General features: G+C 45.4%; 1 protein-coding gene across 1 annotated transcript in view; it reads right to left on the bottom strand.

Annotated features, from left to right (window-relative positions):
- Positions 1 to 22,897, bottom strand: part of reck (reversion-inducing-cysteine-rich protein with kazal motifs) — a gene marked incomplete at its 3' end in the record, with an annotated part of 253,151 nt that overhangs the window by 18,575 nt on the left and 211,679 nt on the right. The window contains exons 15-19 of the mRNA XM_083631915.1: positions 18,911 to 19,033; positions 15,293 to 15,464; positions 4,172 to 4,358; positions 3,421 to 3,631; positions 2,672 to 2,745 (exon numbers count right to left, since the gene is read on the bottom strand). Coding sequence (XP_083488041.1) covers positions 2,672 to 2,745; positions 3,421 to 3,631; positions 4,172 to 4,358; positions 15,293 to 15,464; positions 18,911 to 19,033 — 767 coding nt within the window. The remainder of the gene's footprint in view (positions 1 to 2,671; positions 2,746 to 3,420; positions 3,632 to 4,171; positions 4,359 to 15,292; positions 15,465 to 18,910; positions 19,034 to 22,897) is intronic.

Genomic DNA, 22,897 nt, shown 5'->3' with positions numbered 1-22,897 from the left:
AGCGATCGCACCAACGGCAGCAGAAACCGTAAGTTCGCTCCTTTTATAGCGTTGTGAAATGTCGGGTGCATGGCGGGCGCGGATCTATAAATAGTATGAAATAATTTGCGCGGATTTATGGCGGGCGGTTGGTTCATGCATTAGGATGGCATAAAAACTCATCCGCGCATCTCTACTACGTAGTCATTCTGACATGTGGAGAAGAAACCCCCAACAGTAGCCTATGCCTGTAGTCACAGGAGTTCAAGAACAGTAAGCATCTTATTTTATGTATGTCATTTTCAGCCTTGGGGTCTGCTTTTTTAACTCATTGAGTGCCAATGACGACAGCTGTCGTCATTTCAAATACTAACGTAGAGTGCCAAAGACGACGATTGTCGTCAATTGCGTTTTTTGACGGTGGGACGTGGATCAATCCCTGATACATCTCCTGTACAAATATTGTAGCTATTGGAGGTCTATAACCTATTTTACAGATCCATTAGGTGGCGACAGTGCTGTCCAGATGAGAGAAAGTGGAGTAAAAAACAAAGAAGAAGTCGTTGTGGAAACGGAAATCGCATCGCATCCGTATGCATCCATATGCATGAAGCATACTGTAACGTTAGCTGTGCCTGCAGCAGCCAATCTGCTGCCACAATTGAGCCCCATCCGTGTCCGCTGCGATAGCCCATCCATATGATTTAGTTGCCGACACGGCGACAAAGGGCGTCTTTCTGAAAAGTTACATTATTCTCAGCTGGCGACACGCTGTAAAAAAGCGGGGGGATGCAGCACACTTTTCAGTGCAGATCAAACTCAGAGCAAACCGCAGCAGAGACACTCCTCCCACCACGGAGGAGGAGGAGGAGGGGGGTGGGGCACGCAGGGCACTACAGCATACAACCATTGACAGTACACACAGACCCAGGCAGCAGGCTCGATGGATAGAGAGCAAACAAGCTAGAATAGGCTATCTGATGCCCACCAGCAGTAAATCAAGACCAGCAAGAAGGTGTAGGGTCTGCGCACGCAGGGGCCAGCGCTGCTGGTTGCAGCTAAAAAATATTATTTGGCCAAACAAAATTCCTTTGTTTTCACTCTTTTATTGAAGGAAATTATTTTTGAGGTGTCATTATATCAGAAAATATTAGCTTCAGAGTCAATGATGTGCTTGAATGTTTAATTTCACAAAAGGCTCATTATCTCAGCTTCTAGAAAAAAATTGCTGTTTTTGGTTAAATCAAGCTATCTTCTCCGGCTCATAACTAAAGAAGGGAAAATGGGATCAATAAACTTTTTTTTGCAGATGATAGAAGAGAGTCTCCTCGTTCTTTGTGCGTGTTCGGTGTTTACATAGTAATATCACACAATATTCTGTGGGCCTCGAGATATCACTGAAAACGCTCTGAAACTCTGGCACTGGGAGCGTCCGTTCTCCAAAAGTGGCTGGCACTCAATGAGTTAAAGAAGAACTAACTTTTATATTGTTGTTCTGAAAACAGCCAATTTTTTTAAAAAGTCTCAAGATTTACAGTCATTTTATGAGTTTTTAGCTATGAGCTCTCAATTTACTGCAGTGTTTCCCCGAGAAAAATTTTCAGGCCTGGAGGGATTTCAAAACGTACCCCGACTGCAACGGTAAGGGGCCCTCGCTGGCGACGCTAAACATTTAGCTAACCTGTTCGCATCTACAGTATGTTCGCAATGGCATCCCAAGTATCATCATACTATTATGGGATGCGATGCGAACAGTTGTATTATGGGCAGTGTTGGGCAAGTTACTCAGGAAGTGTAATTAGTTACTTATTACTGATTACTCCTTTAAAAAGTAATACAATTACTTTACTCATTATTACTTTACTACGGTATATTACTTTTGCTACGCCAGTTTCCGAAAAAGTGACATACAACCTGTTTAACCAGCTCCTTTTACAACTAAATCCACTTTATTGGAACAATATTAACTTTACAGCAGGAGTCAACATTCAGCCAAACTGCATACTTTTATTTATTTGCCTATAGCATAATTTTTGTATTTCCTTCTGGCAACACAGAAGCCTCACATAGCCAGACCTGTCTATCTTCACACTTCCTTTTAGCACTGTGCCAGTGCTGGAGAATGTAATGCAGTAACTTGAAGTTACTTGGATTAGTTTTGAAAATTGTAGTCCCTTGCATTACTAGTTACTGGTAAAAGTAATACAATTACAGTAACTAAGTTACTGTAACTAAGTTACTGCCCAACACTGATTATGGGATGTGCGTTTCCCAGGCAATGACACACGTTGACATGTTTTGGAACAGCGCCGTACGCTGGCACGATGCTCCTAAAAGCAAAATGCTTATTGTTTTGAATGATTTGGCATCTTCTACTACTGTCAACACCAGTATTGTTGTATTGTAATAATATGCCATAAAGGTTTATTGAAATTTTGGGGAGAGCAGGAAAACAAATATTATTATCTTTTTTTTTTTTTCTGGCCTGGCGGGGGCACCCTTGGCCTGGTGGGCCCGCCAGGCCTGTAGAATGGTAGGGGAAATACTGTACTGTATACTGTAGGAAAATGCAAGCCTGAAACATCCAATTGCAATACATTTTCATTCATGAAAAACTTCTTTTGATATTCTCTTTGATCACAATGAAATCAACCATTGACTGTGGAGAAGCCGTGATCCAAACCAACCATACCTTGGAGAACGTGTTCATTTGGTCTTTGTTCCAGAGGATCTGCAGCATACTGGCACACAAAGGGCAGCAGGCTCCTGCAAACAGAGGACATAGGTCATTGGAAAGTAACACTGCATTCACATCTTGAGGGAATAACTGTCGGTTCAAACTTTACTTTTCTTTAGGCAAGTGAAAAACTCTTCTGTTGGGGTGAAGGTTTCACTCTTGTGGAATTCAATTTGTTTCAAGGCTTTTCTGGCATGGAGTGTTATTTTCTCCATACACGTGGAGAGGTCTGCCTTAGGCTACGTTTCATTCCAGAGGGCTAATCCCTATGGCCTACATGCTGTGAAGCCACTTCCCTTCGTAGTGAAAACTCTGAAGGCATCCATGGATTATAGAGCAGGGCTGCGTTGAAATAGACTTTTTTGGTTAGGAAGGTTCCTAACTGTGAAATGACCTGCACGTACCTAAGTGGCAGCCATAATAAGAGCTGTTTGAAATGCTAAGTAAAGGTGCTTCAATGCTTCCTGACTTAGCTCCTTTAGCATAGGATACACTGGACCATCCTTTACGGAAGCAATAATATAGTAATAGTCAATATATCACAATACAGCATATTGCAATACTAGCATATTGTGACTTAAGTATTGTGATAACATTGTATCGTGGGACATGTGGTGATTCCCACCCCTAGTAGGAATAGCTGAGTTAGGACATTTTTTTTTAACTATTGGAATCCAGCCCCCATGTGTGTGAGCTGTACTCACCAGGGGGCGTGACAGGGATACAGCCCGGGGGGGAGAGGGAGGGGCAGGGGATGGAGCTGCAGGCGGAGTCAGAGGCCAGGTCAGACACGCCCCCCACGGCGTGACATGGGCCCTGATAGTCCACCGCCACCCGATCAGAGAAGGCCTCGCACACTGTCAGGTAGGTCTCACCGTTATGACCGCACACCTTCTGTGGCTTCCTACAGGCATCCTGAGACACAAGCATGCACGCACGCACGCACGCACGCATGCACGCACGGACACACACACACCACACACACACACACACACACACACACACACACACACACACACACACACACACACACACACACACACACACACACACGTTAATGGATGTGAATAAGATGCACATCATGCTGTAAATACACGTTTCAGTACATTAAGTGTTAATTAATCAATCTTAACGAACCAATTTGATAACATGAATTAAACATAAATAACAACATTAACAAAGGAAAGCTAATGTTACGTAAATGCACAATACCAATTATTTCAATATAATAAAACCCAATCAGGGGAAAAAAGTTAAAATTGTGAGATCTCTGTGAATCTCAAAAGTGAATGGGGTTTTAGAATGGGGATTTCACTTAAATGCATAAAGTAAGGTCTCTGGTTAACAAAAATGTATGGGAGCGCGTCATCCCTGCGGTACACTCTAACGCGGTTATCGTATCGGCCAAAATGTTCATATGGGTGCATCCCTACTTGTGTCCATGCAGTAGCCTACCTGGCACTGGCCCATGTAAGCCAGGCTTTTCCCGGTCTGCAAGAGCATGCAGAGGCTGGCGTGCTGCAGGCCGTCCGTGTCACAGGCTGGGTCCATGCTGCCCCCGCAGGCCGCTGGCCGCCCTACACACTCATACTGCAGGCAGTCTGACCAGTCACTCAGACACACGCGGCGCTTTGGCACACACCTGGAAACACACACACGCAGGCACGCAGGCACGCAGACACGCAGACAGACAGACAGACAGACAGACAGACAGACAGAGGCTCAGTGAGTGGAAGTGAAAAAAAAGTTATTATTCGTTATAAAAATAGCCTAAATGTGTGTGATGTGTGTTCAGAGATACAGTAGTTTGGTGTGTGTTCAGAGATACAGTAGTTTGGTGTGTGTTCAGAGATGCAGTAGTTTGGTGTGTGTTCAGAGATACAGTAGTTTGGTGAATATTACAGTTTTTCCCACTTTCCCAGAGTCAGAAACTAATAAATGCCTTCACACAGACATTTTTTTAAATGTATTTATTTGGTGTCGTCTGAAGTATGTCAAACAGCAATATCAGACTATCTTGGCACAATTGTTGAGTGTATGGGATCAAATAACATAACTCTGGACTCAAGCCCAATGACTTGAGACTTCACTTGGACTCGAGATCAAAGACTTGAGACTTGGACTTGCAAAAAATGACTTGTGAGCATCACTGCCTTACAGAGAACTATTAAAAAGAGAGAGAGGCTTCAATGTGTGAACACTTCTCAACTATGCTGTGTAAAAATGAACTTCAATTTCTATTATTGCACAAAATCTATAAATTCAAGCACTTTGAATGATCCATGTCTAGTTATGTCTATTTTCAAAAAAATTATTTCCCCCCTCACATTTGCAAACTTTCAAGGATTTCAAGGACCCGTGGGAACCCGGATCTTAATAACAAGCAGCAATACAATAGCTGTGACCACATGTGCAAATGTCCTAAAGGCAGGATGGCAGGGGCAGCCCACTCTACTCTGCCTCTGTCACCCTGCATTTAGACCGCCCCCCACTTTAGACAATTGTGAACACACACACACACACACACACACACACACACACACACACACACACACACACACACACACACACACACACACACACACACACACACACACACACACACACACACACACACACAATCTGGAAGACATTTATTCCTCTTCTCAATCACACACACACATACACACACACACACAATCTGGAAGACATTTATTCCTCTTCTCAATCACACACACACACACACACACACACACACACACACACACACACACACACACACACACACACACACCTGCTCCCTCTGTCACCATAGCAACCAGCCAGTCTCCCAGGCTGAGCACCAATCAGGTGTTGAACAGACCTGGGTTGGCTCGTTCACTTTACTGCCTTGTTTACCCCCAGAACAAAGACTTTCTTTTGTCCTGTGTGTGTGTGTGTGTGCGCACGTGCGTGTGTGTGTGTGTGTGTGTGTGTGTGTGTGTGTGTGTGCACTGTGCACGTGCGTGTGTGCATGTGCGTGCGAGTGTGTGCATGTGCATGTAAGGTCTTTGAACAGAGAGCCAAGAGAGAAATCATGAAACATATTGAGGTATGCCATAAGACAATTGACATCAGCCTGTGGTGGGAATGAACATGCAAAACCTGTGAGTGTGTGTGTGTGTGTGTGTGTGTGTGTGTGTGTGTGTGTGTGTGTGTGTGTGTGTGTGTGTGTGTGTGTGTGTGTGTGTGGTGGGTGGGTGGGTGTGTGTGTGTGTGTGTGTGTGTGTGTGTGTGTGTGTGTGAAGCATTGAGAAGAGGAATAAATGTTTTCCAGATTGCATCAGTCTGAGGGTAAAAAAGGATTATGTAACTCACTGAAACATTCATATTCAAAACAAGCCCCAAACTCTGTCTTGGACAAATAAGGCCAACACGGAAGTCCCAAAAACATCCGTTGCTAAATGGCCACTTGAAGCTGAGGGAGTCATTCCTCATAGACCCCCATGTTAAAATGCCTAACTTTACAGCAGAAATAAACATGTTTCACCTGATGTCTTTTTTGTCTCTGTAGCTAATTTCACTGGTCATGACAATCTGATTCTATAGAAGTCAATGAGGAAATGACCCTACTTCTCACTTATCAAGGATCAAGGAAACTTTATTGTCATATGCAGCAAGCTACAATGAAAGTTAAAAGCCTCGGCCCATGACTTTGCTGTACAGTAGAAAAAAATAGAATACAGAAATAAACATGATAAAAAGGTAAAAAAAAGTTAAAGGGTTAAAAAAAAGTTAGAACCACATGAAAGACAGTTAAAGTGCATTTAAGGGACATTTAAGTTGTAGTGCAAACTGTGCTTGTCCATAAAGTGCAATGTCTTTATATGTAGTGCAAAAGGAGTCTGAATAAAGTTCAGATAAAACTACTTGGAGTTCAGGCTCCGTATGGCTTGTGGGAGGAAGCCATACAGTAAACACTTTCCTCATAAGTTTATGGTCTCAATCGCTAGTTTCTAGTCTGTCCAGTGATCGCACAGATCACCAATCACACACCAGCAGGTGGCACTGCGGCTTTGTTTGGCTCCAAATAGTCTCGCTTACCAGACTTCCCTCCCTGCCGGGAGAGAAGTCTAGCTGCATGGAAACAGGCTGTTGGTATAAGCTCTGTCATTGGTGCCGTGCATTTCAGTCGGAAGCGGAAAAAACTCCCTTTCCGCTCCCTGCAAGCTCTGCCATTGGCTCCGACCCGCTCTGACTGACCGGCTGCGACCATATATGGATTTCCTTTCCGCTCCCTCCATGACAAATCTGTCTATCTTAAATGCCTCTGCCGCTGTGCGTGTCGAATCTGTCGATCTCAAATGCCTGCGCCGCTATGAAACCACATCATCAGCAATGCTAGCTCGTTGTTACACGCTGAAAACGATTGGATCTAGACTGCGCCTGCTTTGTACTTTTGGTGTTTGGTTGTAAAGGGAAACAGAGCCTTTTCCAACACTATACCAGAGTGCCAGCCAGTACAGCCAGACTCTCCCCCGTTGCAGAGAGTCTGGCAAACGAGACTAGGCTCCAAATAACAAAGTCGTCAAAACGCCAAACTCGCCTCACAGCTCGAAGGTCCTGGGTTCGATTCCCACCTGGGACACTGTGAGCGCTGAAGGAATGCGTGCCCGTCCGCATGTCCTCGAGTGCCCACCGCCCGGCTGGGGTCGTCAAAAGGGCCTTTCTGTGTGGAGTTTGCATGTTCTCCCCGTGCCTCCCGGGGGTTTCCTTCATATAGGAAACCCCTTCACCAAAACATGCAATATCCTGGTTGCTAATGTGGTTCCTCCTCTGGTCGTCAGAGGGTGGAGTAGCAACCAGGATAAATAAATTAAATTAGCACTAATGGGGGATAAAAATGGGATAAAAAAATCGAAAAAAAAAAAAAAAAAAAAAAAACGCCAAACTCGGGGCTTCAAAACGGGAGCCCACAATCCTATGGGTGATGTGATGGAGGCTAAAGTACATCCATATTTATATACAGTCTATGATTCACATGTAGGATTTTGTTTATGTCTATAGAATAGAGAGTCAAAGTGGAACGTCACTTCCTGCTTCAGCACTGTACCAGAGATTTTCATCCGCCATTTATTTTCCCATAGACATTTCGTAAAATGCTTATAAAATAGTTGTACTTCGTCGAACCAAACGGTTCAGCTAATGCTATAATCGGGAGAGACCATAGAACATTTCACTCGGACCAAAACTTTAAAAAAACAACATAGAATTATTTTTTCTTTAAACCCGCATTTTGTTTATGCTTTGCTCCCAGTGAAATGTTATGCAATCTCTCCTGTTTCTAAATAGATCTGTACCGTTTGGTTTGAACCAGTAAAACTATTTTTATACGCATTTTACGAAATGTGTATTGGAAAATAAATGGAGGATCAAAATCTCTGGTACAGTGCTGAAGCAGGAAGTAGGCGGTCACTTTGCCTCTCTATACATGTATGATGAGAGAGAGAGGGACAGAGAGAGAGAGAGAGAGAGAGAGAGACAGACAGACATACAGGCAGGCAGACAGAGACAGAGAGACTACAGCCCTTTTCAGAGACTAGAAATCTTGTGCGCTATGCACGCTCGATTCCTTGGCCCGCCCGCTGTGCGGGCTTGCTCACAGCGCACAATAGAGAGGCAAAGTGGTACGTCACTTCCTGCTTCAGCACTGTACCAGAGATTTTCAGCTGCCATTTATTTTCCCATAGACATTTCGTAAAATGCTTATAAAATAGTTTTACTTTGTCGAACCAAACGGTTCAGCTAACGCTATAATCGGGAGAGACCATAGAACATTTAACTCGGACCAAAAAAAACAACAACAACATTGAAAAAATATTTCCCGCATTTTTTTAACGTTTTGGTCCGAGTGAAATGTTCTATGGCAGGGGTGCCCAACCTTTTTTGACCGAAGATCTACTTTTCAAGTAGCCAGCCTCCCGAGATCTACCAGTCCAGTTTCAACATCGCAAACGCACACGCATTGTTTCCAGCCTGCAGTAACTAACCTCACAACACTTTCTCGTTGTTCCACAACCACTTGACATTAGGGCTGTGAATCTTCACTGGCCTCACGATTCGATTCGATTACGATTCAGAGGGCTACGATTCAATTCGATTACGATTATCGATGCATCTCGATGCATCTTAAATCGATGCATCACTTTTTTTCCCCAATACATGATTTATTTTTTCTCACTTTCTTTTTTCTCACTGTGTGGCTACTTTTAAAATAAAAGTGCATTTGGAATTGCATTGTATTATGATCCATAATTAAAATAAACAACTGCATGTACTTCCATTATATTTTATTTGATTATTAATTTTTTTTTTTTTAATAATCGATTTTTGACGCGATCAACCTGGGGTCAGTCCGCGGTCGACCAGTAGACCGCGATCGACTGGTTGGGCACCACTGTTCTATGGTCTCTCCCGATTATAGCGTTAGCTGAACCGTTTGGTTTGAACCAGTAAAACTATTTTTACGAAATGTGTCTGGGAAAATAAATGGCGGATGCAAATCTCTGGTACAGTGCTGAAGCAGGAAGTAGGCCGTCACTTTGCCTCTCTATTGCTCAACTTCGCATCACTGATGACATCACTCACTGATGACATCACAATTGCTCGAGTGACCATCACTGATCACATCATGGAGTGCTCGAGTGACATTACTCAGTGCACTCAACTTCGCATCACTGACGCCAGTGAGTGATCAGTAGTGAGAGAAAAGTAGAGTCCGCACATTGACTGATGATGTCATAGACCAGTGATTCCCAAACTATGGAGGTACTGCAGGTGGGCCACGAGTCATCTGTCAAAACTCCTGATTTTCGTGGGCAATCAAATGGCTGTAGCAGGGTCATTTTTAAAGCTACAGTGGAGGAGGTCCTGTTATCAGAAGAAACTAGAAGACCTAAGGCATCCATTGGTACCACGCATAATATGCTAGCTTGTCGGGAAGGGGAGGGGAAACTATTTCAAAGGGGTCCCTTGACCTCTCAACTCAATTTATCTGAATGAAAATTGGTTCAATGGGTACCCACAAGTCTCCCCTTTACAGATAAGGTAGCATCTTTCACAGCCTAGGATTAATAGCTTGTGGATTGATTTGTTGTTGTTGCTCATCACATTTTGTCTCAACAAATGTGTTATGCATGCAAATACTTCTGGGGCCAGTTGCACCAAGTGGTCTTACGACTGGTCTTAAGCTACGCCGGTCATAACTTTACGACCTAACAGCTACGCCGGTTGCACCAAGAGGGCTTAAGCCTTCTTTTCACTACGCCCAGGCGTAACTCTTACGCCTGGTCAGGAGGAGGCGTAAGGGTCTAAGGGTAAGGGTGCCTGCCTGTAACAGAGATCTCCGTGTCTATCAGCGGAGACCTGCTGTAATTGAGTCCTTACCGTCCTCATCATCGTAACGTCGCCATCGAAGCATGACATTAGATTATAACAAACTAGTTGTGTGGCTTAGCCTTCCCAAATGTTGAGGGTCGTTTTTTAGAATTTAATACATAGAATTAGGAACGTTACATTCAATTTCATTCAGACTGCTTGGCACTAATCGCCGCCATTTCCCCCCCGGAGTTTCCACAGGAGGAGGGGGGTGGGAGGAGGGAGGGTGTAGTGACGCACATACAGTAGTGGGTGACGGCGCGAGGCACATTTTTGGGCCAATCGGGGCACATTCCCCGGCAATTCACATGGACGCGCATTGCTACGACCAGCGTAGTTAAGACCAGATGTAAGCCCTATTGGTGCAACAGGCGTAAATCCACTCTAAAGACTGGTCTTAACTAAGACCGACGTAGGAGTTACGACCAGGCATAGTTAAGACCACTTGGTGCAACCGGCCCCTGATGAGTAAGGGGTAGAAAATGTTGGCAATCTGCTTTTGGGTATTTTGTATGTGGATGGATTATTAATTTCCCTTACGCCCAAGTTCATATGCTCTGTTAATTAAATAAAAAATATATTATATAAAAACATAGGGAAATACATCATCTTAGTTTCGTATGTTGATCAGAGTTGTGATTAAAGGGTTGGGTGGGCACCAGAAGACTTTCAGATTTCTTAAGTGTGGGAACCCCTGATACTGTGATATCATCAGTGACATCACAATTGCTCGATCACTGATGACATCATCGAGTGCTCGAGTGACATCACTGCAGATGTCATAGACATGGTGACATCATCAGTGACATTATTACTGACCAAAATCAGGGGGGGAGGGGCGAGTCAAATTGTCGATTTGTTCCCCTGTTCTTATTTTTTGTTTTTGCTCTAAGTGAAATGTTTTATGGTCACTCATGATACAGTAGGTCACGGGTTGGCTTTGTTCCAACCTTAAAACTCATTATATAAGGATTTTTTTAAATGTCTATGGAGAAAAGGAATGGGGAACTCACTTCCGGGCCAGGAAACGTCACAGAAAGTCATGTGACTGTTGAGCTCTATTGTAAGCCGGATAACTCTGGATAAGAGTGCCAGCGTAGGTTGTCATTGAAGTTATTATTATTTCCATTACAGTTTCCAGTGTGCTTCATGTTGTGTCCTTGTCAGGGTGGGAAAGCCTCTGAAACAGCGTTAAGATCATGGGTGAGGGGTCAAAGGTTATGAGGGGGAGGGGGGATGAAATAACACACCCCATACTGATGTAAGCCTCGTGGCCAGTTACCCCAACTACCACCACCTGAGAAAACAAACCAGGACTGCCAATCACAGATACAGAAAGAGAGATGAAGTGAAGTGTGAAGGGGAGAGAGGGAGAGAGAGAGAGAGAAGGGAAATATGGTGCATTGATGTGCTCCTCGGAACCTCCTACTTACCAGTTGTGAAGTGGTAATAACAAGCAACAAAGATGGACGCCAGAATAAGGTTGTTTTCTCACCTGACACTAGACACTTTTTACACGTTTTACTTTTTTTTATTACCTCATACTTTTATACACTAGACCAGGGATGTCAGAGATACGGCCCGCGATGTTTTGGATTTTATTTTTTATTTTTTTTATTATTATTATTATTAAATTCGCACCCCATTATCATGAACTACGTGTGGCTAATAAGCAAGCTAAGAGTTAATTCATAAGTTAATTAACCTGCACTACAAGGAAGTATGTCAGTAGGTCATCAGGTGTAAACAAAGCCGCCATGATGCCACGCTGGAATTGAATGAATCGCGCATTCAGCTACCTACCAAAAAACAAAAGAATCAACAAGATCAGGCGCGGACTGCATATTCGGGCATGTCGGGCAAATGCCCGGTGGCCTGGCCTGGCCTGGCCTGGCCTGCAAAAAAAAAAAAAAAAAAAAATTGTGCCCGCAGTCAGGCCACTCACTGAACAGCAGGCCAGGCGCCGCCTACTGGTTTACTAGTGGTTTTATTACTTTATTCAGGGTTAAAGTGGGTGCATCTCATTGTAAAATTGGACTTGGCCCAAATTGGGCTTCAAACGGCCCAAAGTGGGCTTCAAACGGCCCAAATTGGGCTTCAAACGGCCCAAATCTGCCTTTAAACGACCCAAATTGGGCTTCAAACGGCCCAAATCTGGCTTCAAACGGCCCAAATTGAGCTTTAAACGGCCCAAATTTTTCGGACGCCGGCACGCCCGTATCGGCCTGGCCTGCTTGGTATCTAATGCCCGGCCTGAATTATGATCCCAGTCCGCCCCTGAACAAGATGCTGTCGAAAAAGAGAAAGGTTGACACGGAATGCAGGCAGTTTCAAGAGAAATGGAAAGAGCAGTATTTCTTTTGTGAAGTAAATGGGTAAATGAGTCGAATTGATTTTAGTAAAAAAAAAAATCCGGCCCCCATGAGGTCTCAGTTGAACAAATCCGGCCCTCTACCTAATATGAGTCTGACACCCCTGCACTAGACACTTTTACCCTTTATTACCTTGTTACTTTTATACCTTATCTTTATTACCTAACTTATTGTTTTGTCTAAATGCACCTAGGGGATTGCTTCAATTTCGTTGTTCTTAAACTTGGTTTGTGACAATGACAAATAAAGCTCATTCATTCATTCATGGCTGGGGTTTTCTTACCAAAAGTAACCAAGGTTGTAACGTTACTGTTGCCGTTACTGTTAAGACGCATGGAACTATGTGGGCAGCGACGATTACACCGTTTGAAACGGATACATTTATTTTCGTATGAAAATAGAGTAAAAGTGGGCCTTTATAGAGCGATAAAGCAGAGCAGATGATTTTTCCAGCTTTAATGTTAGTCTGTGGGATGGTGACAGCTAGCTGAAATCTTCAGACTGAAGACTAATTTATACTTATTGGAAAGTGTCGCTCAACACATGGTCGCTAATAAAAAAGAAAGTGTCGCCCATGGTGTTCAATTTATAACCACGTCGGACATAAACAGCGCTGTCCCTGCAGTGCAACCTGATGTAACGTTCAACTGCAGCATAATGACACACAACTCACCTCCTCTCTCTCTGGGAAGTTGGTCACGGTGTTCTTTGTGATTTTCATGAACTCATACATCCAGGACAGGCCAATAAAAATAGCGGGGACACGTTTTCATATTCCTTTCAGTCGATTTCAATACAGCGAAAACCAAAACAAGGAAGTCAAGTGCACGTGCCTTCTATATAGCCAATCACACTTGCGCGACACTATGTGACGTAGTCAGCGACATTAGAAATTTCACTTGGTAGGAGACACTTCTCGGCGCCTTGTCGACAAAGACATAATTTCTGTCTGCGATGGTTTCAAAAGTGTCGAGAGACTAAGTATAAATTGGGCTTGAGTCTCCCTGGCCTACAGCGATCCTTAATGCTGTTTAATGAGATGGAGGAGGAGCCTCTCTCTTTGTTTGATTAAATATCTCCTGTCGGATTTATCAATACTGCTTGTCCAGGCGTGCTAGAAGGGGTTAGGGTTAGTTACTATTTTGGTCATCGATTTTATACACTTTTTATAATAAAACATCTAAAAGTGTGATGAGCCTGCACCTGGTCCTCGCTGACTATGTTTACATGCACACGATAATCCACTATTATTCTGAAAATGATAATCCAGACTGGTGTGACCCACAGCCTTGTAGTGCTGTGCCATGGGGTAGTTTGGGTTATTCGTCCTGATGGCGTACTTGTGTTCAGCCAGTCTCTTCCTCAACTTACGTTTAGTGCGGCCGATGTAGAAACAGCCACACTCACATTCAAGTCTGTAAACCACAAACGTAGTGTTACAATTGTAGGTTATGGCCATAGAGGTGATCCCTAAAAATGTAAGAGGAGGTGACAGACTCAAAAATCTTCTAAACGTGAGACTTTTTGAAATGTAAGAGGAAGTGACAGACTCAAACATCTTCTGAACGTGAGACTTTTTGAAATGTAAGAGGAAGTAACAGACTCAAAACATCTTCTGAATGTTAAAATGTAAGAGGAGGTGACAGACTCAAACATCTTCTGAACCTGAAACTTTTTAAAATGTAAGAGGAAGTAACAGACTCAAAACATCTTCTGAATGTTAAAATGTAAGAGGAGGTGACAGACTCAAACATCTTCTGAACCTGAAACTTTTTAAAATGTAAGAGGAAGTAACAGACTCAAAACATCTTCTGAATGTTAAAATGTAAGAGGAGGTGACAGACTCAAACATCTTCTGAACCTGAAACTTTTTAAAATGTAAGAGGAGGTGACAGACTCCAACATCGTCTGAACGTGAAACTTTTTAAAATGTAAGAGGAGGTGACAGACTCAAACATCTTCTGAACATGAAACTTTTTAAAATGTAAGAGGAGGTGACAGACTCAAACATCTTCTGAACGTGAAACTTTTTAAAATGTAAGAGGAGGTGACAGACTCCAACATCATCTGAACGTGAAACTTTTTAAAATGTAAGAGGTGACAGACTCAAACATCTTCTGAACGTGAAACTTTTTAAAATGTAAGAGGAGGTGACAGACTCAAACATCTTATGAACGTGAAACTTTTTAAAATGTAAGAGGAGGTGACAGACTCAAACATCGTCTGAACGTGAAACATTTTAAAATGTAAGAGGAGGTGACAGACTCATTTAAAAAAGATAAAATACGGTCCGCACACTGGAATTAGGATGCTCCCGGTCACTTTATTAACGTTTCGTTCAAAAGAACATCGGAATTAAAGGATTTTTTAACATATCATAATGCTCCTTTGTGACTGCCACCTGCACCTGTGGACTTCCTTGATATTCAAGCTGTAGGCTATAGTAAGTTCCTTTTTTCTTTTTCTTTTTTACCTCCAAACACAGTTTGTTTGTTTGGTGTACCATTGCTGTCTGTCCTTGTTTGGAGATGTTTGGAGATGATTGGTCAGATTCAACATGTTCAATTCTTGTATGTCTGTGTTTAGCCCATGGCACACCAATCAAACATTATCCAACAACTGCCATCGTAATCCCTGTAATCCCTTAAACCATGGATTTAAGGGATTCCAGTTACCTTTTTTTGTATCCTGATTACAGTAACAGGATTACATGTAATCAGTTACTTCCCCAAGCCTGCTTAATGAGTACCGATACCCAGAAACCCATATGACCTGAAGCCTACTCAGTACCAGAGACAGTCAGACCCACCTCTGGTTCCTCTGGCAGGGCTTGGTGGAGCAGGGGTCACTGGAGCGGCAATGGCCAAAGACAAACTGGTGGTCCTGGAAGCCCATGCAGCGAGCCACGCAGCCGCTCGGGTAGGTCCGCCCGTTAGAGGCACACACTGGGACAAACCTATCCGGACAGCCACAGGGAAGACCTGGAGGAGAGCAGGGAAGAGACAGGCAGCAATGAAACGCAACTGGTGGTTCAATGTTTTAAAGGAGAATTTTGTTTTCTTTTAACCTGGAGCCCTTTCCTCACATTAATTATTATCTGACGACTCACCCAGTGTTCTCCGCAGCGATTTGGAGCGTCCGAGGCGTTGTTTTGACGGACACTCTCCTCAAGTCCCGCGAGAATTTCCTGCCGGATGGCCTGTGTACTGACTTGACGAGAGTTGGTGAAACTCACCCCGAATGAGGAAGTGAGATCCCTGTAAAGACTACTGGAAATAGCCCGGGGGTGAATAGCAGTCTGATGTTTCTTTAGGGATCATATAATCACGATACGGGTAGAAAACGGGAATAAAACTGTCTATTTACATGGAGGAACACTATTGCTGGACATGGCTTGGACACTATTGATCTCAAAACAACGCCTAGGACGCTCCAAATCGCTGCGGAGAACACTGGGTGAGTCATCAGATAATAATTAATGTGAGGAGAGGGCTCCAGGTAAAAAAAACAACGAAATTCTCCTTTAAAAGGATTTATCACGTCTGTTATGCTGTGAGGTATACACCGCAGGTATGAGTCCTAAAACCTGCTTAAGACCTGGATGTTAGCACTTCCGGTTCCCTCGTCTCAAAGTCGATTCCTAGGGTGGAGGCTCTGGAGATGATGCGCCATGGCTGCAGTTATGGAAATGGCCCGCTCTGTGGGCTCCCAAAATCGTGACTGACAGACAGACACCGGACACAGAAGACAATTCGCTGGAGTAACATCAATGATGACATCACAACTGCCTGAGTGACATCACATTTGGGCAAATCACAGTTGCTCGAGGGACATCACTGATGACGTTACAGTTGCTCGAGTGACAGCACTGATGACATCATTGATGACATCACAGTTGCTCAAGTGACATCACTGATGACATCACTGTGACATCACTTCTGTCACAAATCATGACAGGCACCCACCGAGCCCACAGACACCAACCACCTAGCCAATTTTAACTAAGATGCCTGAAATATGGTCTGTGGTTAAAGGCCCATTCCGTCGGTTCTGGCGAGAAATAAATGTGCACAAAGTGTTTTTTATTGGCAATGAGTGAATGCGCCTTGACGTAACTTAAAAATGGCGACCAGGGGCGTTTCTCTCCGACCAGCCGTTCAGAAGATACATGGAAATACCGCAGTTTCGAAGGGGTTAGCATTTCCCGCCACAGCTAGAGGATGTGACGTCTGCGCGCGTTCACGAGCTTGCCTCTTGTCCTAGACGGCTAACAGGAAATGGCTAACGTTACGTTCGTCGCTAGCTGCTAGCAAAAGGAAACAACAACACAGACTCCAGAAAAAGTCCACACTAAATAAATAAATATTTATCTAATGAAGCCCGTCTGGCCAGACAGCAGCAATGTGACCGACATCGGGGGGAAACTAGAGTCAGGACTGTGTTTTCGGGTTCATGAAGGGAACTTGCTGCTTGTAGCTACTGTAATGGGGTTTTGACCAGATAACGTTAGCTGCTTGCTAATGGATTTTCAAGATTCAAGATTTTTATTGTCACTCCGTAGTACAAGTATCTGACCACCTGGTCAGAAACTCTGCTAACATTACCGTCTTGTGTGAAGTAATGCAACCCTAACGTTACTACCGTTATGCTTATGGTCATGGAACATTATTGTTTGACTGCAGTTAGCTGCGGTGGTGAGTGCCTATTATAACCATAACGTTAGCTTGATGCTATACGCGGCTAACTAATAGATTTAGCTATATTTATAGAAATTACCACCAGCCCCACTAATAACGTTACTGTCTTGTGTTGATAATGAATCTAACAGTCGGAAATATGCCTAACGTTAGCCTACTGTCTGTTATGCTTACGGTACATTGTTTGACTGTTCAGTTTGGTCAACTCCAGGCATTACACGGTACCGTACATACAGGGGGAGCAGGCTATTTCCTGGCTTGTGCTAACGTGAGTATCCACTTCCCCGCAGCCAGCAGGCTCTGACTGCAGTTAGCTGCAGTGGGACTGGTAACGTTAGCTTGATGCTAATCGCCGCTAACTAATATTAATTTACATTTATAGAAATTACCACCAGCCCCACTAATAACGTTACCGTCTTGTGTGGATAATGAATTTAACAGTCGTAAATATGCCTAACGTTACTGTTATGCTTATGAAACATTGTTTGATTGTTCAGTTTGGTCAACTCCAGGCATTACACGGTACCGTACATACAGGGGGAGCAGGCTATTTCCTGGCTTGTGCTAACGTGAGTATCCACTTCCCCGCAGCCAACGCAAGCCAAAACACGGCCAAACATGCCACAATAACGTCCCCTAATTCATCCAGAATCCTTCCTGGGCATCTCGAGGCTGATCTGACCGATAAATTGTCCAGGTTGCTGTTTTCAAGTGACTTTTATGAGTTAACGTTACAAAGCAACCAACAGGTCTGCTGTTGCCAGGCAACTGCTTGTGCGCGTGCGAGTATGGTGCCCGCGTGTCAGCTCGTTCACACGCTGCCTGCAGTTACTCGGCCACCGGCGTCAGTAAGAGTGAGTATTGACGGAATGGGCCTTTAACAAAGGTTTATGAACTCTGTCTTCAACAAGATAATCTTCTCAATTGAGGACCACTTTTATGACTTTTGAAGGGTAAATGCGATTTTTAAGACTTGTGATTTTCAGAAAAGTTGTGAATATTATCTTGCTGAACACAATGTTCACCATTTTATAAACTTGTGTTAACCACAGACCTTATTCCAGGTATCCAACCAAAATCCCCATAAAAAATCCTATTGACTTTGAGACGAGGGAACTGGAAGTGTGTGATTTCTGGGTTGGCCTACAAAAATATGTCATCCCTGGTACTTGATTACATTGCTAGCTTGCTACATAGAAACACTAGATAACTAGCTAGAGGAATATAACTTTATTGTCCACCACAGTGGAAATATACCTTTGGCTTCACAGGTTGGTTAAAATGTGACACAATACAATACAATGTGCAGTACAACAACACACCAAACAACAACAGACACAGCCAACAATATCAAAGCTGGCAAACTAGCTAGCTAGCTGTCTAGCATCCAGTTAACTCCTAGACCTAGCTTAGGTCCGTGTTTTTGAATGGGGCTTATCTGCTCCAATTTAGTTACTTTGTGCTTATATTTCTTACTGCTCTCCTCCATTGTTTTTGTTATTACTTCCTTGCTCTGTGGCTGCTAGCCTCACCTTGATAGCCACAACTCAATGGTATAAACCCGAAAACATCCCAACATCACTGAAAACCAATTTCAGTCAAACTTCGACTCACTTACGCTCAATCCCCAACCTACAATGTGGTTTGAAGATATTTTAATACATGGCATAACTAGACAGGCAGACACCACACACACACACACACACACACACACACACACACACACAGACCGGTGAAGCGGCGGCGCTCCTGGTCGGAGCTGTCCAGGCTGAGGCACTCTCTGGTGGAGCAGATGGTGTCTCCAGCGTAGCAGGAGCAGGGGTGGCAGTCCACCCTGAAAGATGTCCCATGGCCTGTAGGGGGAGCATAAACACAGCACTGTTAAAGAAGAGCGTGCAGACCTCCACTAAGGCCAATACTCCAGTCCGCTATGACATGCACCCCAGCCAGTTCCCTACCCACCACTCGAACCCTGACTCTCTACGACCTTCCGATCCCTAGCTACGGCCCCTTTACTCTAGTCTAGCCCTGCCCCCTTTCTTGACCTACGCACCCCTCGAAATCCCGATTCTCTATGACCTTCCTATCCCTATAGGCTATAGCTTCGGCCCCTTTTCCCTAGCTCCACCACTTCCTTGACCCAAATCAGATCCGCTCCAAAATGTAATGTGTTCTTCCTTGGCCCCTGTTACACACTCCCACGTTTCATGAAAATGGACTCAGAAGTTTTTCTGTAATCCTGCTAACAAACAAACAAACAAACAAACACGGACAAACAACACCAAAATCACACCAAAAACTCCTTGGCGGAGGTAAAGAACATACTAGTACTCAAACAGATAAAATCAGAAAGCATGGCAAACACCAGCATAGATAAAACAAGACAAGCATAGAAAGAAAAAGACAAGAGAGGTCAGAGAAAACAGAGTTATTAAAGTGAGTATAGGCCAGTTCAGGTGGGTTTGGAACGTGGTTTTAAAACTCAAGGATCAGTCAGTTCCCTCTGCTGTGAATGGACAGCAGTGATAGGGTTGTCCTACAATGCAGGTTTTACGAGTGAGACGAGGATTCTCACATATGCTGAAGCTCGCCTAGCGGCGCTGAACTGAATGCCTTTCTTTTTTACCTCTGAAAAAGACCTTTAAAACCACCCAGGCGCCCCTCAAGGCGTCCTGGCAAACCTCAGCCGGTGTTTGGCGCAGCGACCCGCAACCGCCCACATGTCTGAGACACGACCTGCGCAGACCGGCTGAGGCTAGTCACTCTAAGCATTCAGCCTCGCCCGAGCAGAGCAAGGGCAGCAAGGCTAATTTGTGAGAATCCTCGTTCTCACTCGTAAAACCCGGGTTGTAGGACAACCCTAACGTTTTACTTTGTTTCGAACTTCGGATTCTCACATATGCTGATGCATATGCACACATGTCCTCCACCGACACACCACGCAACAGCGTCTATGACGCCGCGACACCTCTTGTGGAGTGGGCCTTAATACCCTCCGGGGGGACCTTCCCCACGGCAGAGTAGGCCAAGGCAATGGCCTTCACTATCCAGTGCGACATGCACTCTTTGGACAGGGCCTTGCCCATGGCACGGGCTGTCCACATAGGCCAGGAGCGCCTGCACAGGGCACAGCGTCTGCAACCGCCGCCCCTCCGTCGGGTCCGAAGGAGGAGGGCAAAAGGCTACCAAGTCTATGATCATAGACCTGAAGCTAGCATTGATATTTTTAGGCTGATAAGCAGGATTAGGCCGCAGCGTGACCCCGCGCCTGTCATCAGAGAACACCATACAGGACTGTTGCACCGAGAGGGAAACCAAGTCACCAACCCTCTTACCGGAAGACAGGGCTAAGAGCAATGCAGTCTTCAGGGATAGGTGTTTCAAATCGATGGTATCGACGGGCTCGAAGGGAGGATCAGAGAGCCCCTCCAGCATCGTGACCAAGTCCCATTTTGGAAAAACTCTCTGTGTCGGCGGGTGTAACCTGCGAATGCCCTTCATGAATCGAGAGATCAGGCTCCTACCGTCCTGCCATCAACTTCCGTGTGACAGGCGGATATCGCAGCCACGTAAACCTTGAGGGACTGAGGGGACAGGCCCGCATCATGCAGGCTCTGGAGAAAACAGAGAATGGGTTCAATGCCACAATACACTGGATCTACTCCCCTTTCCGCGCACCAGCGCACAAATGCTCGCCACTTATAAGCGTACTGAGAGCGAGTAGAGGTCGCTCTAGCGCTCTGAATGGTTTGTATCACATTCAACGGCAAGCCTTGAGCTAGCAAGCGGTCCTGTTCAGGGACCAAGCTGCAAGAGTATCTCCCCCTCCGCCTACAACAGGAGGTCCCGTCGGCGCGGCAGTAACCACGGCCTGCGAACCAGATCTGCGTTGGCCACAGCGGCGCTACCAGCGTGAGCTGCAGGCCCTGTTCCCTCACCCTGTCCAGCACCTGCGGGATCAGGAGGAGGGGGGAAACACATAGAGGCCCTCTTTTGGCCAATCGTGCGCCAGAGCGTCGTGCCCTAGAGGGGGGTTGTCCTCGTGGATGGAGAACCACAGGGGACAATGCGCCGTGCGCCGCGATGAGAAGAGATCGACGCGCGCCCGGCCAAACTTGGCCCAGATCTGCTCCACCACCTGCGGGTGGAGACACCACTCTGACGGATGTTGCCACTCGACAACAGATCCGCACCCGAGTTCAACTGGCCCTGTATGTGGGCCGCCGGCAGAGATAGCAGATAGGCGTGCGCCCACTGATGTATTTCCATCGCCAACCGGTTCAAGGGTTGAGATCGGACACCGCCCTGGCGATTGATGTAAGGAACCGTGGCGGTGTTGTCCGAACGTATCAGTACATGGTGACCGTGTATCTGATTCTGGAAGTGGCGTAGAGCCAGGTGAACTGCCTCCAACTCTAGCACGTTTATGTGGCGAAGCTCCCGGGCTTCCCACTGGCCATTTGCTGTGAGTCCCTCGAACACCGCACCCCATCCCCACAGGGAGGCGTCGGTCCGGATGACACGCCTGGGCAGGACCGGACCCAATCGAGTGCCCGATGAGAGCCAATGTGGGTCCGTCCATGCGGCCAAAGCCTGGCGGGCATGATCCATCAGAGCCAGTTCGCAATGGCGATGTTTCGCCCGGTCCAGACGCTGACTGAGGAACCGGAACGGGCGCATGTGTAGCAGCCCAAGGGGGATCACAGCAGCTGCCTCGGCCATGAGTCCCAGCATTACATTACATTACATTTACATTACATTACGTCATTTGGCAGACGCTTTTATCCAAAGCGACTTACAATAACACATTTTTGTCAGCAATAGAGCAATCAACTATGCCACACAGTCTGTGACAACTACAACTTCTGAAGGAACAGTGGTACAAGTTTAGTTTAGTTTAGTTTTTAGTTTTTTTTTTTTTAAGAGAAAGAAGTTAGTTCAAGAAGGGCCCAGATGGAGCCTGAAAAGGTGTGTCTTTAGTCTTTTCCGAAAGATCGGCAGTGATTCGGCCGTCCTGACCGAAGGTGGAAGCTCGTTCCAACATTGAGGTGCCAGGGACGAGAAGAGTCGCGAACGGGATGAGCGACTTTTGAGCCCCCGTAGTGGAGGAGGGGCGAGGCATCCTGCACTGGTGGAGGAGCGGAGGGAACGGTGAGAGATTTGGAGCCTGACCCTAGATTGTAAGTACAGGGGGGCTGTCTGGTGTACTGCCCTGTAGGCCAGAACCAGTGTTTTGAATTTAATGCGTGCTGAGATGGGAAGCCAGTGAAGGTCACGGAAGAGGGGAGTGACATGAGATAATTTGGGTTGGTTGAATACCAGACGGGCTGCAGCGTTCTGAATGAGCTGAAGCGGTCGGATGGCTGCAGCAGGTAGCCCAGCCAGAATAACACTGCAGTAATCCAGGCGAGAGATTACAAGTGCCTGGACCAGGAGTTGTGTTGCTTCCCTTTTTTGCGGATGTTGTACAGGGAGAACCTACAGAAGCGGGCAGTTGCTGCGATGTAGGCTGAGTTGGACAGCTGATTGTCAAGGATCACTCCAAGGTTCTTCTTAGCTGTTTGAGAGGGAAACACAGTAGTGTTTGTGAATGGAGATGGAAAGGTCGGTGAGGGGACAGTCTTGCCCGGGGAGGAAGAGTAGTCTTGTCTTACCAAGATTCAGCTTGAGATGGTGGGCAGACATCCAAGCACCAATGTCTTTGAGGCATGCAGCGA

This window comes from Poromitra crassiceps (genome assembly GCF_964638095.1).
Source record: "Poromitra crassiceps genome assembly, chromosome: 2".
Classification (NCBI taxonomy): Eukaryota; Metazoa; Chordata; class Actinopteri; order Beryciformes; family Melamphaidae; genus Poromitra; species Poromitra crassiceps.
This window is presented reverse-complemented; position numbering and strand designations above follow the sequence as displayed.